General features: G+C 38.0%; 1 protein-coding gene across 9 annotated transcripts in view; it reads left to right on the top strand.

Moving 5' to 3' along the window:
• LOC132117319 (pro-neuregulin-2, membrane-bound isoform-like) overlaps positions 1 to 18,281 on the top strand; it is a 93,227-nt gene that overhangs the window by 57,290 nt on the left and 17,656 nt on the right. For 8 of the 9 annotated variants that reach the window (XM_059526534.1, XM_059526536.1, XM_059526539.1 and 5 more), the window contains exon 4: positions 12,433 to 12,553. In XM_059526534.1, the coding sequence (XP_059382517.1) occupies positions 12,433 to 12,553 (121 nt within the window). Of the gene's footprint in view, positions 1 to 4,320; positions 5,176 to 12,432; positions 12,554 to 18,281 lie in introns of those variants that run through there. The other variant, XM_059526538.1, reaches the window with a different exon arrangement.

Raw genomic sequence — 18,281 nt, 5'->3', positions numbered from 1 at the left:
TCATTTTCTTTTGCAGAACTGCTAACAATTTGACCTCCAAACGGCTTTCACAACTCATTTTATTTGCATAATCTATTTTAGAAAAGAAACGGGTTATCAAATGAGAAAAATGTAGGGAGAGATTGGTATGTAAATGAAATGGCATGCTATAATATTAATAATAATAATCAGTATGGATTAACAATAGAATAATTTAGATAATATTATATTATTGTTTTGTAACTCTTTAGTATTAATAATAATAATAAACATTGCCCCTTAGCTGTTATAAATTCACTGTAAACCACAGCTTCTTGGGGTTTATTGCTTTAATATCTATTATACATATTATGTTTTATTGTTGTAGTCTAAGTATCATGTAGTCGTTATTGTGTTTAAAAGCAGAAATAAAATGAAAAAAAAAAATGTTTTGCATATCAGTTTTCACACATCTAGGTCTATTGTATGCATTAAACATTTATCTGTATCTGTATTTTTTTTTAAATACTGCTGAATTAATAAATGTAAATGTTAAATATAACAGAGATCGGTTTCACTTTATATTCCCTTTTCTATGTAGGGGGAAGTTTTAAGTTCATAATCATTTTGGTCATCATAGTTTATTGTATTTATAACCGGTTTAAAATGCTGCTCTTGCAGAATCCTAAACGTAAGTACTTTAAGATTTCAGAATCACATATTTTGAAATGGGATTCCCTGTTATTCCAGAACTCCAGGCCAGAGACGAGTCAAGGTGATTCCTCTCTTAGATCTCCTCTTTTCTGACTTCTGGATCGGGAATTCTCGGCCTGTAGCCCATTTGCGGCGGATCTGAAACGGTCTTCGTTCTTCAGCACACACTGTGCTTGTTTCTCGGGTGTGTGCGTATGTCACATCTGTAGAAAAGTTCACAACTGGGACTTTATTTGCATAATACCTCGAGCAGTTGCACACATGGATCACATTTTCAATGTTGACCCCTTGGTCCTGATTGGATCAAATGAAAATAGAGCGATATTCAATTGCACACAATCAGATCATATTCAATCTCATCAGAACGCAAAGATATCTTTTTCAGTGGAAAAATAGGATGATGTGAAATCCAGCCTGTGGACGTACAGATACGGGGATATTCCTGCCACAGATGGCTCAAGTCTTTCTGTCCATCACATAAAAAACACGTCCCTAGGGGGCGCTGCTTACAGCCGCAGAGTGAACGAACGGGACAGAGGGAAAGCGTGAGGTGAGAGGAATGTGTTTGATGGAAAACGCAGCTGGGCGGCCGATTGTTCCAAACTCATCAGTCATGCTGGGGCCCACCAGCAGCAATCTCTCTCTCCCCCTTTCTCTCAGCCGCTTTCCCGCTCTCACAAACCACTGTGAATCTCCTCACAAAACTTCACACACACAACACCTGCCTCTGTGATGAAAGCCATTCCATTTCTGCTGAAGTTGACTAATATATACCATCACTGGTCTTTAATGGAGGATTTTAACTCCTAAAAATGCCAGCATCATGGCATGATTCAGGTCTGCCATTTCTTTCCCTCCTTCTTGTCGCTTTCTATTTATGTTGCAAAAAAACAGACTCTTCGTTTTTCATCAACAGCCCAAATGCCAAGATTAACTGGGCTTAAAGGATGCTAGAAATCTTTTTGGGACATTGGCAGTGACTGTGCTAGAATTTTAAGTGCCTTTAAGGGAACTGAAGACATTGATCAGTGCGGGGGAGCGGTACGATCGGTGTCGGACCTCAGTCAGGGAGATTCATGGCAAGCGAACTGTATTTACAGTCCAACAGGAAAAACTGGTGACAGCAGCCCTAATTCAGCACAAATAGGGAGGCTTTACATAACACTCATCAACAAACAAAAGACTGCCAAGAACCCAAATAGCTCTGTTGTTTTGATTTCAACAATATATCTTTATGGAGACTGAGTTCAGGTGTGGGTGTGTGGGGGAGTGTGTATGTGTGTGTGTGTGTGTGTGTGTGTGTGTGCGGTAGCAAATCTCACGAAACCGGTCTAGGAATATGTCCTGGTCATATTTTATCCAAAATGTGAAGTAATATTTTTGTTTAAGGATTTACTGATTAATAATTCTGGGAAGTAACATTATTTTCATTACTGATTTATGATTGAAAGTCTCTACCGTTTTTCATATAAAACACATGTAAAAAAAAAATATTTAGGCATCACAACATTATTTCAAGATGTGTGTTATCTGCACATACTAGGGCTGTCACAATATTAGATTTTCACACCATGGTTCGCGATATCTGTAGAAACATTGGGAAATTAATTTTTACTTTGTTTTTCTTTCTACCCAGTGAACATAAGGATACTGATAAACACAGGGCACATGCATTTTCTCTTTTTCAGGTCACAGCTGACCTGAGACTCTGGCATCCTCTGTCTTCTTTGAAGCTACCTATGAAATAACAAGAGCGAATACTGTCAAGTTCAACAGTACAATGAATAAATATTAACATCAAAACTGGTACTTTAACCTGTTAACTTTCGTACCCGTATTTTAATCTCTTTTAACCTATAGTTGCACTGTCGCCAATGAAGTCATGGAGATAGCATGTTCTAATTCAGTTTTTAATGTGTGTCTAGATGCAGATGCGATTGCAGATGAGGCATTAAGTGCATGGCACTGCGACCAACTTAAGATTTTACAGAGTTTAATATAGCAGTGTGGTTGCTCAGTTTTTCTAGATTTGTTTTAATCATGTAATATATTTGAATAAAGAAATCAAGTGCTTCGCAGATGTATTGGCCATGATGACTTGATTGCAAATACAAAAATTAGACGAGTAAAGAAAACGCCGTACTTATTAAAAAAATCACCCCTTTATTTAAATATATTAACACAGGAAACCACCGTTAACAGGTTAATGTAATGTTTCCCATTCCATGATTAGTAAAATAATGGTAATTTACTGTCTGTATAATACTGAACATGGTTCTTCTCGGAGTAGCTGTGCATGGTGCATCGTCTTGTTTGACAGATGTCAAGAGTTGAGGCGCAATACTGCCACGTGGGAGGTCGACCAGGTACTGTCGCTGGAGTTATTTGCATGCAATAGTGTTGTGTTATCATAAGAGGCCTGTTCATTTTAAATATTGTGGTTATCGCCAATATATAATGGTATATCGTCACACCCCAAATTGAAGCAAAGTAAGGCAAGTTTATTTATATAGCACATTTCGTACACAATGGTAATTCAAAGTGCTTAACATAAAAGAAAGTAAAATAGTCATGAAAAAATAATAAAACAAAAATAGAAACAATTAAATTAACACAATATCGATATTTCATCATTTGAATATCACTGTTATCGTCAATACCAGTATATCACGACACCCCTAATACATACCTTATATTAAAATGTTTAAAAATCAATGAATAAAATTACCAGTAATATATTGAGCATTCCTGATTTTGCCTGTAAAAAAATTACAGCTACTTTTTTTATTTTGTATTTCTTTTTTTATTTCATTTTAGCATTTTGATATTATTTTATGATAATTATGCATATACCTGCCCCTTTAGTATATCTACCATATTACATTTTTGTAACACTGCCTAACTGTAACCCTGTAGTTAATACTATGTTTAATTAATATAGCACAGTTTTCCATTGTATAATTGTGCTGTAACAAGGGCACCTTCAAATAAAGTGTACATATATATATAATTATTTAAACTTTTTTTTAACTGAATAATTTTACCGCATGACAAGTATTTTGGAGAAATATATTTGAATGTCTTATTTAAATAATAGATAGAGGCTTAATTTTGTGTAATTTATTAAACTACTCTAAAATTATTTAATTCAAAAGTAATTATTTTTACCTTTACCCCTGTTATTTTTGGGGAAAATGTGACATGGACATTTATTTATTTGTGGAATTTATCTGCAAGAATGTTATCAAATATCCAAGACTGGGGGGCTAAGTTTATAAACCTTAATTTAATTAGTAGGACTTATGTATCCCCTCTCCATGTGTGTACTGAAGGTGAGGTTTGATGGCCAGACAGTATGTTTTGGATTATGAAGTGCTGACCGTTAGGAGCCGTGTATGACCTTTGACTCGGGGTTCAGATTCTTTAGGCCCATGCGCTGTATGCACTTTCTCTGGTCACATAAGGAATACATATATTTCCCATTCCTGCTTGCTTCTTGTAAAGGTGCTGCCCTTTGTAGTCGTCTTCCACAGCCGTCCCTCCCTCTCCCCCCATGCCACATGTTGCTGGTGGTCTTGCCTACAGTATTCATTACTTCATTAAGTGTGTTTGAGTGGGGAGAGCCCCTCTGTTTTCTCCATCAGACCGGATGCTGGTATATATGTGGGTGTGTGAATGTGTGCTCCAGCGGGGTGGATTTGCTGCAGCTGGCTGTGGCCATCAGAGCGGTGGGCAGTAGGCTGGTGCTGCTGTTTCTGGGTGGGGTCGTCCCGGATCTGAAACCCCACATCTAGAGATCTGCTTTCTGTCTGCCAGCTCACCACAAGGACCGCGATGCCGCAATTTCACGCCCGGTAGTGTGCGAGGGCGGCCTTGTGTGAGTCCTGACAACTGGCCTTGAGGTATGTGTGTGTGCGGTGCAGTTTGAGATTTTGTACCCGACACGTTAGCCCTATGAGCGCTTGCAGAGGAAGTGCGAGCCGTGACATATCAAGCAGGATTTGGAAGAGCTTCCCATGGACCCAGATGTGTCTGTCTATCCGCTGCCTGTCCTTCTGGTGTCTCTTTGTCAGGGGCAGAGTGTTGGGCTCGTGTCGGGTGCTGGAGTGGAGCATTTCCCTCCACCGCAGCCGACCCCACGTCGCCCTCCAAAGCCCTGCTGCAGGGGTGCATGTGGAGGAAGAGCCCTGCTCCTCGTTCCGGCTTTGCTGCTCCTGCTTCTGGGGCTCGGAGCCTGTTTGCTGCTGCTCCGCCGGGCTCTGATTCAAGGGGCCGGCCGCAGCAGGGAACCCGACTGGCTGGATCTCCTCAGGGGAGAAGATGAGGAGGAGAAGCCCGGCTTGGATGATGCTCTGTGGACGCACAGCACCCCCATGTCATCTTACCGATGGTTCCCAGAGTCTCTACCCACACTTGCCCCGGGTGTGGCCTCCTCTGAGCCTACCTCCAGCCCAACGAGCACCCTTGCCCTCACGTCGCCCAGCAGCGCCCCACCCCCCCTGGGTAAGTGCCCCGAGTCTTGCTTGTTTACACACGCGTCCTGTTGTGCAATCGTGAGCAATAGCGCGCTTTGATTTCTCAGAGTCATCTGTGAAATGATTGCGGAGGACAAGACCAGACACATCAGCTATGCAGCAGGAAGCAAGCAGTAAAGGAGAAAAATAAAGACCTGTTAATGAAAAGGAAAAAATACAGGACAGAGTTCACACTAGGCTTCTGTTATTCTTGCTTTTATTCTTTCTTTTTGCTGTTATGGTGGACTGAGGTTAACAAGTACACTCAACCTCATTTTCTGAAGGCTTCGTGACTCTTTCGTTGGGTTTTTTGAGCATTATGATTCGAGTCGTAGAGTTTCTTTGAATGAAACACATTTTAGATTTGGCCTCCTGCCTTAACAGTCACTGGAAAGACTTCGACATGTGACTCATGCTTTCAATAAGCTTCCTTTGAACTTCTAAATATGTAGTATGCAAATTTTGTATCTAATTGTCTTACCTGCTTGTTTTCATGCTTTTTAAGCTGTTATGGAAGAGTCCGTTGCTTATCCTGTCTTTAGGCGTAAATATTGCGATTTTATTCTATGAACTGGATTTCTTTTCCCACCGACTGGTCCAATTTCGCTTTTTACAAGGGTTTAAGTAAACATCCAAATACCGGATCACTATAGAAATCACGCTTCAGGAAAAGCTCTGTTTCCTAACAGACTTGCCTTTTGTTGCTGATGTGTGTCGTCGTTAATGCAAACAGGAAGAGTCTCTAGTCTACACTGAAGGTCTTAAAGAGATAATAGATTACACAGGGCCCTTAAAGCACTGAAGAATGCATCCACACCACAGCTGTATCCTACATTCACTGCACATATGTATTTGTTTTAATACACATTTCTGTAAGGACACATTTGAAAGGAAATTACGTAAAATAGCAAATAGGATTATATGTTAGCTTGTGTGCACCTTACTATGAAATAGCGGTACCTACAGGTTAACTTGCTAAACGTACTTACTATTTTTATTGATTTATTTATTTATTGAAAATAGGGGGAATTCTCTTAACTTGTGTTTGGCATGTCATTTTCCTTTTTTACATTTTTGTGAATTTGCGCTCTTGCTCTTGAGCACGCAAACATGCATATTTTCCTATATATAAAACAACATCAGTTCCACAGTTGAGCGCCAGTCTGCGACACAATCAAAACACCACTGACATCTGAACTCTTGTGCCCTGCAGTGCACCAAAGCTGTTGCTACAAAACTGATAGTGTGATCACAGTTTTTTCTTTACTTGCTCAGGTCCATATGATTTTGTTTAGAGGCTTTTAATAAATACAGCAGTGCACATATAAATGTGAAATTAAGAAGACCTCTCTGAAAGGCTTTGGCAATCCCTTAAAACAAAAAGGAAGCACATAATGGTTTCGCATAATGGAAAGCACTCAAAAGCTGTAAGATTGCATGCTGTATAAATTGACCTCTTGTGCAGTGATGGGATTTTGCTCCCAGCTGTAACAAGAGACATCTCCAGCATGAGTGGGGTGAGAAAGTGTGCTGGCACAGGGGGTTGAGCATGGCTTCACTATCATGATCTCTCAAGCATCATTTGTCAGCTGCTGGAGCTTTTTGAACTTTTACTTTGGCTCTCAAGCTACCTCAGGGCGTACCAGAAATGTGGGTGTAATTTGAACTAGCGGATATTATTTGTTTTCACCCATCAAATAGCCCAAATGTTCTATTGAGTTGTTTTTGTTTGGGGTCCCAGAAACCCGAGTAATTAATGTGTAAAATAATAGTCATTTTGTAATTAACTTATTTTCTTGTCAAATTATTAGATGGAATCTCGGAGACCTCCAAAAAAAGATATTGTTACAGTACATTTGAAGCATGTTATCATGTTGAATTTATGTTTATAATCAGATCAAAAAACTCAAAGTCATCAATCTGATATTCCACATTTTTTCAAGCTATTAAGCTATCAAGTCTCTGAGACCATAAACAGAGCATGAGGGTTAAGCCTCCAATTAATAGAAAGGCAACAAGATGCCACAACCCACCTGTTGGACGTCCCTGCATTTACGAAATAACTGGTTTGGACTCAGTGAATGTGTCTTCAGAAGAAAAAATAAAAGACTCTCAGCAAAGGGACCTCTCCTTTCATTTTTTTATGGACTTTCCTAGAACCCTTTGGATAGACATGTTTATGAAGCCTTCCAGATGGCCCCATTTTGCCCCCACCCAGGCCGTTTTTTCAGTTCCTTGGCCATGAAGGATTAATCAAACTCAGGGCTTAGCTCGCTGGCCAAACCCTTGGGTTTTCAGGCAGGAGAAAGTGACCTCTCATGGGAGCTGTAGTGAAAGTTGCTTAATGCGTGCCATTAAGAACTTGAAGAACTTGGCCTTTAGCATGTCAGGAATAGAAATGCAACCTGGCTAGTGAGCATGAGGGTTGGAAAGTGACCTGGCACTGCAGCTGAATGTAAAAAGATAGTGAGTGTGAAGCTGGATAAACTGCAATTGTCAAGGACTGTAGTGAAACTGACCTTTTTAGCTTGGAATGCTTTGTTGATCATTTAGGGTGAACTGTATCATGGCTAGCCTAAGTCTGGTTTAGTTTAGCAACAACACTCCATTGAAACCAACTTGTTTTCTATTTAGTAGCTCTTTTCTACTTATTTTCGCAGGATTAATTAGTAAAAGGTTTATAACTATGCTGACAAAAATGCTGGTTGGCTGGTTTTAGTTGGTTTAAGCTTGTAAAGCCAATCTCCTAGCCTAACTAAATTGGCGCTAGCTGGTTATTAAGCTGGTCTCTAAGCTAAGACCAGCGAAACCACCTAAAGAATGTTCATCCCCTCTAAAACCCTGCTAAAGCAGCTATGACCTTGAAGACTAGCCAACAAGCTTAGTTTGGTTTTTAGTTGTTGTTTTTTTTTCATCAGGGTAGCACTTGCAAAAATTAGCTAGCGTTATTGGTCACATGACATTTGCAGCTCAAGTGATTGGCTTGCAAATTTCTGTGCGCTTATGCAACAAATATGACAGCAACTTGCTTCTAAATTAATAGTTTTGTCCCGGTGATGTTCTTAAACCACCTTGGGCCCTACCCATTCTCTCTCTCTGCTTCACACTTTCTCCACTCCACCTCATCTTCCTGGCACATGCTGCCTCTGCAGGTATTCGTTGAGTTTTCCCAGATCTCCAGCAGACAGCTGATGAGAGCCTCAGAAACATGAGGGAATATTGTACAGGCCTGTAGCTGTCAGAGCTCAATTACTGATGGAGGGAGATTTTTGAAGTGTATCCCTAGACCAGAGGCATAAACATGATAGACATCAGCAGAATTACCCCACAGGCTGCTGACACGCAAGTCTTCCTGCAGCTTTGGAAGAAACGCTCATTTTAATCTGACTGTCAGAGAGTGCTTGGAAACTTTCTGTTTGGAAAAGTCCAAATTTATGTAATTCATAAAACAAGGAGTAAATTTAAATGAATAGCATACAGCTGTCCAATTTCAGCTTGTTTTGCATGTGCCGGAGTACTTGCTTGCTTTTACATCATGCACGTCAAAATTCATGAAGTGAATATCATCTTAATATAACCAGCTTCGTAGTGCACCCCTGTTCAGCCTCAAGGGGATAAACAGTCAACTGTAAGGAATACAAACGTGCCCACTCATGGAGCTCTAGGGGAGTGTGGACATGTTTTAAAGGCAAAGCTAGATGTTCGAGTCTCTGGATGTGGTCTTTATGAGGCTCTGAGGGCAACTCTCACAGGAACGCTGATTTAATGTCTACGGGCTCCATCTTTCCATCCAAGGTAGCTGAATCTTGTTGTGTCATTAGTGCTCTACTGAGGTAAACAGGCGCTGAGATATGCTAAAATTCTCAGCAGGCATAGAGGGGCGGAATGAGGGTGGCATGGAACGCGCGCCTCCCAGCAACCGTCTGGATCCTGGCCAGCCCATATCCATGTTGTTGAAAGGAGAGTTATTATAGTTGTATATTACTGTTGTTTACTCTCTTCCAGTTGAATGCCACACAACTGAGTGAGTTTTGAAACATAAACATTTGAAAATGTTGCGGGATGGCTGAGTTTTTTTTTTTTTTTTTTTATGTGGTATTTAGATCTGTGGTATCCAAACGAGAAAAAAAAAAAAAAATTTGGGGGCAGGACTGTCTGTCTGTTCGGCCAGTGGAAGATTTGCTCTGGAAACCTGTCTGAAAACAGTCAATATTGTTACAATTCTGTTTGAATAGTGTAGATATTACACATTTTGAAAGGCAAAACTTAAAAATAATAAATAAATATATAAAAGTAACGTCAGCATTTATTTGTGAGAAACATCTATTATTAAAAACTGATAGATACACTTGTTAGCAAAGTAAACATATGCAATTACCAAATGTTACTGATTTTCCACACCTCTGCTGTTTTCACTTCATCAAACTTGCATGAGATGTTCTGTAAAATCACTTGAACAATGGCATGTGTTTGGGGGCGGGACTCTCTGTCTGTCAATTTTCTTACAGTTCTGTTTAATGATGCTAGTGGTGAAATAAACTGCGCGTTTTCTAAAACAAAAATTAAATGTAAATATAAAATGTAAAAAATGTATATAAATGTATATAAAATGTAAACATTTACATAAAATTGATGCAAAAAAGTAATGGGAGAGTTAAAAAGAAATGTATAACAAAGACGTCAGCATTTGAGGACAGTTTCTGCAAACTGTAAATAAAAACAAGTGAATAAACTTTGCTCCGTAAACAACTGACGTCCACTCAAGTTAAGCAAGACCACCTCAACCAAATGTTACTGATTTTCCACACCGCCTGCTGTATTCACTTCAACAAACTGGCACGAGATGTTCTGTAAGCTGTCTAGGGTTCAAGAGCCACACAATATGATTATTACTTATACATAAACACACAACCTGACTAGACATGCACTTTCATGAACATGAAATCAACAAGAAAGTTCAGAAACTCTCTGTCCCTGAAATTTAAACCTTTACGGTGCTCTGATTCCACTCATGTGATTTGATGTAGTAACATTAGTACCTCTAAATCATGTTTGATATCAGGGAGGGCCCCGATACGCATAGAGTGCACTTCCACATCTGCTAACGTTTCTCTTTTCTTGGCCTGTCTACAACCGGGTGTTCAACACGTGTATGTGTGGGGTTGCCGGGGTCCTACGATGAGCTGCTCTTGGTTGGAAATCTGCAGCTGTGGACTGCAAGATTTTTCTTTTTCATTTGCAGAGAGAAAGAGAAAACCAAGATGGCAGATTTCGTTCTCCGCCGAATTACTCGAATTAACGAATTACGAATTAACTCTTTTCTCTTCATTCCAAACCAGACACTCTTCAATCATATCTGAATGCAAATGAAAAAAAAAATCCATTATCCATTACGTTTTTGTTCTTTAAGATATCTTGCAGTAATGTTTCAAAATGTGGGGTCAGTTACTTTTTTTTTTTTTTTTTTTTAACAAAATTTATTCTTTTAATAGGCATTAAATTGATTAAAAAATAACAGTAAAGACTTTTTTACATTGTTAAAAAAAATCTAATAAAAAAATAAAATAAAATACTGTTCTTTTGAACTTTCTATTTATCAAAGAATTCTGAAAAATGTACCATGACTCGCACTGAAACACAACTGTTTTCAACTGTGATAAACAGTTAAATACTAAAAATAGAAAAGCATTTCTGTTATTTTAAATTGTAATAATATCTCACTATATTATTTCTTATTGTATATAGTTGCACCCTATTATTCTTAAATGTTGCCTTATGTATTCATGAACACTATATAAGAAGCATTATGTCTCATGGAATAAGAGAGAAGTCTGTCACTGAATTGGATCTGTCATTCACAATAAAATTTCAACCTGAAAAAGGAAGTTTTGGTATTATGTGAAATTTTACACAAAGAAATGCTATGTTTAGCTAATTGATTCAACACACATTTAACTGACATGTTCATGTAATCTCTCAGAAGAATAAACATTTGGTTGGTGGTCTGCAGTGGAGTGTTTCAAACATGAATCCAGACTAGAGTAAAACGAATATTCCTGGTTGATTTCAACCTTAGATTGATGTACCATATCTGTGGCATGCTGTCAGTTACCTCAGACCATAATTTCAGGGGAATAAATTGACCTTTTTCACCCTTAATGTTTATTATATTTCTTGAGAAAAAGCTACTTTTGAATGGCTCTCAGTGCAGAAAGATGCTTTTTTGCTCAATAATGGTGCAGTAACCACATCTGCCAGCAGGGGCGGAATTGAGTCACGCTAACCAGCAAATCTAATAACATTAGCTTGGATATCACAATATTTCTTTAACCACATAAATAGCAGTGGGTTTGATGTGGTGTAGCGATGCTGTAAAAATAGCCGGAGGAGTCACATTTGTCTTTTCATTGTGATTAGCAAGATTAAATAAGTGTGTTCCCTATAAACATTTGCTTTGAACGCCATTTCAGCATGACAAAGATGCTCCACTGTGCATTGCTAAACAGAAACCATTGCGTGTTTGAAAAAGCATCAGTTGTATGGTGATGACATGAGTGTTTGTAGACATGTTCTGTTTAACAGCGGTGAGAAACAGCATAGGTATGTGCTTAATGTGGCTGTGGGAAGCAGTTTGCCCTGTCAATCTTCACGTTTCTGCTTTTGATTACAAATTCAATAAACATATTCATACAGCCCATTGTACACCCCTTGAACTGGTACCAAAGGTAAACAAACTGCTGTCAGTATGGCCGTAATGTGATTTCGCCATTTTCTCCAGGCCTCTAATTTTTTTCGTACCCATGAGGACCAGTATTCCCAAAACATACTCCGCTAATGCGGCGGGACTACGGATCCATTCCAGACCTGTGAATCAGACGGAGCAGGCAGTGTGTGTGTGGGGTGGGGGGGGGTCCAGCGCTCACTGAAATATTTATCTTTGCCTAACAAACGTCTCGAACCTCACAGAGCAGCAAAGATGTACGGAGAGATTTGCGATGAAAACCAAGGAGTCATTGTTCTAGTGAATGACTGTTATTGTAGGGAATGGGACATACGCTGAAATATGATAAATTATCAGTAACATGTAATGAATGTTATCTGAGAAGCTGGCATGTGTGTTTTCGGTTCTTGCGCAACCACGTGGCTCTTCTCTTTATTGTTTACCAAGCACTCACTGAAAGCTCTGTCTTGTGTTTGTTGGGTGGCATGCTGATGTCTTAAGATGTTTTGTCTTTGTTTCCTGCAGTAACCACAACGTTATCTCCGGGTTCTGGCCACGCCAGAAGATGCAACGAGTCAGAGAAGGCGTACTGCGTGAATGGCGGCGACTGTTACTACATACATGGTATAAATCGGCTATCCTGCAAGTGAGTTTCTCTCCTCAGCCTTTTCTTTTATTCACTCTTTCTTAAATTATGGCCATTTTTAGGTCCTGTGCACATTGGGAAAAAATAAATGAAAAAAAGTCATTAAAAAGCTGTTCAACAGTGTATATACATTCATCAAGGATTTGATTTGATTTGATTTTTGAACTAACAAATGTCATTTCCATCATATTCCAAATTAACAACAAAATTTTGGAATAACAAATGTTGGCTTCTTTATCTAGCTAATTTCAGAGACAGCCTTTTATGGACTCTAAATAAACTCATACGTGCATAGTTTAACAAAATTACAACTCGGAAATGATATACTGTAAAAAAAATATTCTGTTTATATGCAAAATTGTTGTTTGTGGAGTAAATGATAGCACTTAAATGGATGTGTGTGTGTATATATATATATATATATATATAATGTATATATGTATGTATGTATGTAAAGGATGTAAAAAGTACATTGAGAAGATGGAAAATCATGGGTAAAACAATTGAAATTACATACTAAAATTTTTGAAATTATATTATATAAATTAAATATTGAAATTATTACAAAAGGCAGCACAAATAAAATATGAATGCATAGTTTTTAATATGACCATCATATATAATTTTTTTTTAATCTTTTCATTTGAATAAAAACCAACCCACTGGGACATAACTATGCCCATAATTAAAGAAACAGCAGTATATTCAATGATGTTCTTCTACAATTTGCCTTCTTTCTGTTCTTAATGTTTCTAACTGAGAGATTAAGAACTGCACGCTAAGTGAAGTAAGAATCCCTAGTTCTTGGAGATCCTTGTTTCTTTCCAGCAAAGGCCAAATGGTATCCATCAAGTCACCCATCCTTTTCTACTTAAACCCTCTCTCTCTCTCTCTCTCTCTCTCTCTCTCTCTCTCTCTCTCTTTCTCTCCATCTTTCGCTCTATCTTTGGTCAAGTCCCTCTTGAGTCAGGGCACAGCGGGTTGACTCACTGGTGCAGATGTTGATGAGTGTGATATGACTGTGATGTGCTTGGGGATTCGAAAAAAAACAGGCTTCTCATCCTTATCCGGTGGCCCACGTTTAGCGTGCTGGAGCGATGTGCATCAAACCATTGTGAAATGCCATGTCATGCTGGTTTAGTGCTGGAACAAACATTTACGAGAGTCAGAGGCCTCCCACAAGGTAAATAAGTCAGTTTGCTTACATTTCAATCACAGGGGAAAAGGACACCGATTTACACAGATGCTTTTAAATCAGGGATGCTCAGGACGTCTTGTTATGCATTATCAAAACAAGACCAAGCCGATTAAGTAGCTGTGAAGGGCAAGATAACACACAAGGATGCACATGGAAACAAGTTTGTGTTTGTGCATTATATGGAGCTATTTATGTGAAAGGGTATTATAGCAATGAAGCGTAAGGTGATGGTTTTCCTTTTCTTAAAAAAAAAAAATCAATTTCAAACCGCATGTTGCACCATGTTATGAGTGCCACACTACAAGTGCTCCTGCTGGTATTTTCAGCCCCTCTTTGCGTCTGTGTCCCTGAAATCCTGCTCAGCAAGCAAACAGCCAGGACATGGCTACAACAGCCATTCAATAAGTTGTGTACAAATTGGAAGGAGCAATAACTCAATTGCTGCAGCTAATTCACTCATGGGTGAGGCACAGGTCCAGAAAAGTCGGATAATGCAGTCAAGGCCCGCAGGGAATTGTTGCCCCAAAGCTATCTCATTTCAATATAGGCCAGACATCCATAGGAATTACTCACCAGACATACAAGCTACCTCATATTTATGCCTGCCCATTCTTCTTTGAAATACAGTGTTCCACTCATACATATGGAGCGAGGGAAGAGGTAATAAATGACCCAGGCCATAATTATTTTCTTGTTGGGATGATGATGGGGGGGGGGGGGGGGTATTTTACAGCCTGCCAAGTTACAGCAGCTCCACATCGGCACCCCTGTCATGTTTACATAAGACTGGGACAGATGACAAAACTGAGGAGGAGAGAGAAATGCCAGAGGAGATTCATGGCCCGCTGCTGAGGGGCCCCTGACTGGTATCCGGCGCTGCTTTTACAAGGCCCCCAACGCCTTCTTGTGCTGAACTTCAAGGACAAGTTCTGATCTGAAGACTGTAGGTTATTGAGTTTAGTGGTCATTTTATTATAATAATATCTTCTCTTGAACAGTATTTGTAATTAAAAAAAATAGTACAAATAAATATTATCTTTATTAACCAAGAGCATTAGCTAAATTTAAACAAATCATATATCTTTAAACAGATTTTTTTTTTTGGCCTGTCCTGCCTCTGAGGTCAACTGTTCAATCAGCAATTAAAATCATACAACAGTGTGTTAATTTTAATATATTATGTTGAACTGATGTTCAGTTTATTGTAGAAAAAGATGTTTTAATTATTAACCAATTTTATTGAACAGAAACCTTTATCTGTGGAATGTTTCAAAATACATCCTCTAAAATATTACATAACATTTCTTAAATTTTTGTAAATATTTTGGTCTCTTTCTACAGCACAGTAATATAACAAATAAATCACCTGGTTATATTTTACATTTTAGTAAAAAAAAAAAAAAAAAAAAAGAATGGTTGACTGCATTCATAAAGCTCAAACTTTAATCCTACCATTTTTTTGTCAGAAGAAACAGCAACAACTAGCTAGTTTTGTTCTGAATTCGCAACCATTCGCAACCATTTCCAATTCTAGCATAGTTTTTTTTTTATTTGATCAAATGTTATACTTTTTTTATATTTATTACTAAATAAAAACCTAGAAAATCTGGGTTTAAAACTTTATTTTACATGTCACAGGGCTGCAAAAATGCCAAACCTCATATAAAACCGACGATATAATATTTAGCTTGACCTCCTGAGGTTGATGATCAACAACCTAAGTGCCTCCTTTTCACTGACCATTTGTTGAAAAAAATGAAAACTTCAATTTCTAAGAGCTTCAGGCACTTTTGTGTACTCTGTTTGTGGAAAGCTTTCCAAATATTAGTGCATGAAAACAGCTGCTTCTAAAGTGTTTTTCTTTTCTTTTTTTCTTTTTTTTATAACAGCATTACTTTTTCTTCAGACCAGATGCATCCTCCTTTATGCAACACAATGAAGATCAAGAGAGTGCATTATTTCCATGAGAATGTCGTTTAGGCGTGATGTGTGTGTGCTAGATAAATTCTACATTCTTTGATCGATTCGGACAGATTTACAAGCTGCATAGAAGTGATGCAAAGCCTTCTGGGTCAGAATGGACTCTTCAGCCTCTCATTTTACAGAGTTACAGTGACCCGATCGAGGGCACATGACTTCACATGACTTCACATGGCTAATGGCAGCTTTACACAGTGAACTACAGCCTTACAGTAAAGCTTTAAATGATTGACTAAATAGTTAAATAAAGAAATTAGATTAGCAGAATGACAAAGCATGAAGGTTCAGTAAATATAGTACAAATGCACTTAAGACTTTTGAGGATCTGGGTTAATATTCGTGTGTGATTTGCCAGCGGTGCTGGTTTGATGTGTGTTTTAAACAGGATTAGATGTTATAACAGCAGACTGTAGGAGCTATTTTTAGAGGGGTTTTTTTGTGTATGTTTGTAGTGGTCTATATCACACAGTATATTGCATTGTGAATGTGAATGGCTGTTGTTGACTTAGAGATTTTTTCTACCCAGTCTCTCTCTTAACAATTGTATCCACTGGTTTCATAGAAAATTTTTTGACAGAACATGTACTGTATATAATGTGTGCAACATTGTTTTAAAAAAGTTTCTCTAGTGAAAATGTTCCTTAAAACAAGATTAATGTACTTGAGAAGCAAAATTGTAACAGTATGTGTCTATTCAAATAATATATTGTTATAATATATTGAAGTGTATTTTTCTTAACCCATTCGCAAATTGTTATATTATAAAATATTAGCATATTATATATATATATATATATATATATATATGTATATATATATATATATATATATATATATATATATATATATATATATATATATATATATATATATGAACCGCGATAAATCATTGAACATCACTACTAATTTTTGTAATTTTGCTTCTCGTGTAACTTAATTTTGTATAATGTAATAAAAAAATATATTTAAAAAAATGCTTGGCTACAAAGCCATGTATTTTCTGGTTGTTTCTGCACTGGCTCATTGCCATGTTGAATCTTCCCAGTGTGGTAATGGTTCAGTTTCAGTGTTGTGCGATATACAGTTTGGCCACCTGGAGCTGGATTCTTGGAACTGGTATCTGTGTTCCTGATGTCTAGGCTTGTTTGGAGTATCATGATGTTTATCTTCTTTAGGTTTACTTCTACAGCCCAGTTCTGGCAAAAATTCACTCTTTCTGTTTCTCGCTCACCGCCTTTATAGATTTTCATTAAACAGAGTCTATCGGCTCCTGCTGCCAGTAAGAGAGAGAGAGAGAGAGAGAGAGAGAGAGGGAATGAAAAATGCATGTCCAGAGCTGAGGATGCACTCAGGGGTTGGGAAGGGGGAAAGACTGGAGGAAACAGACAGCGTATGAAGAAAAGAGAATAATGCAAAGATGCATAAGAAATAAAGCAACTGGGAGAATGGAGCAGGTGTCTATGACTGTAAATATTAATAGATAATTAATAGACCAGTCAAAAGTTTGGATGTCAAATTTCTATTATAAACTTTTTATTTATTATTAATTATGACATTATCGGTTGAAGACTACAAGTTGGATTAAAAATGTTGTTAATCAGGGAGCTAAAAATGGAAAACCTCTATATGAAATCAACAGAAAATTAAACCCATTATATTTAGTTTGACATCCTGAGGTTGATGATCAACAAGTTAAGATGCTTACTTACATACAGGTGCATCTCAATAAATTAGAATGTCATGGAAAAGTTATTTATTTCAGTAATTCAACTCAAATTGTAAAACTTGTATATTAAATAAACACAATGCACACAAACTGAAGTAGTTTGAGTCTTTGTTTCTTTTAAATGTGATGATTTTGGCTCAAAATGAACAAAAACCCACCAAATCACTATCTCAACAAATTAGAATACTTCATAAGACTAGTACAATTTTTTTTTTTTTAATTGTTAGCCTTCTGGAAAGTATGTTCATTTACTGTACATCTACTCAATACTTGGTAGGGTCTCCTTCTGCTTTAATTACTGCCTCAATTCTGCGTGGCATGGAGGTGATCAGTTTGTGGCACTGCTGAGGCGTTATGGAAGCCCAGGTTTCTTTGACAGTGGCCTTCAGCTCATCTGCATTTTTTGGTCTCTTGTTTCTCATTTTCCTCTTGACAATAACCCATAGATTCTCAATGGGGTTCAGGTCTGGTGAGTTTGCTGGTCAGTCAAGCACACCAACACCATGGTCATTTAACCAACTTCTGGTGCTTTTGGGAGTGTGGGCAGGTGCCAAATCCTGCTGGAAAAGGAAATCAGCATCTTCAAAAAGCTGGTCAGCAGAAGGAAGCATGAAGTGCTCCAAAATTTCTTGGTAAACAAAAAACACAATGGACCAACACCAGAAGATGACATTACACCCCAAATCAGACTCTAGGACCTTGGTTTCCAAATGAAATACAAAACTTGCTCTCATCTGAAAAGAGGACTTTGGACCACTGGGCAATAGTCCAGTTCTTCTTCTCCTTAGTCCAGGTAAGACGCCTCTGACGTTGTCTGTGGTTCA

The sequence above is a fragment of the Carassius carassius genome, chromosome 36, assembly GCF_963082965.1.
Source record: "Carassius carassius chromosome 36, fCarCar2.1, whole genome shotgun sequence".
Classification (NCBI taxonomy): domain Eukaryota; kingdom Metazoa; phylum Chordata; class Actinopteri; order Cypriniformes; family Cyprinidae; genus Carassius; species Carassius carassius.
Note: the sequence above shows the minus strand (reverse complement) of the source record. Positions and strands in the feature narration are given on the sequence as shown.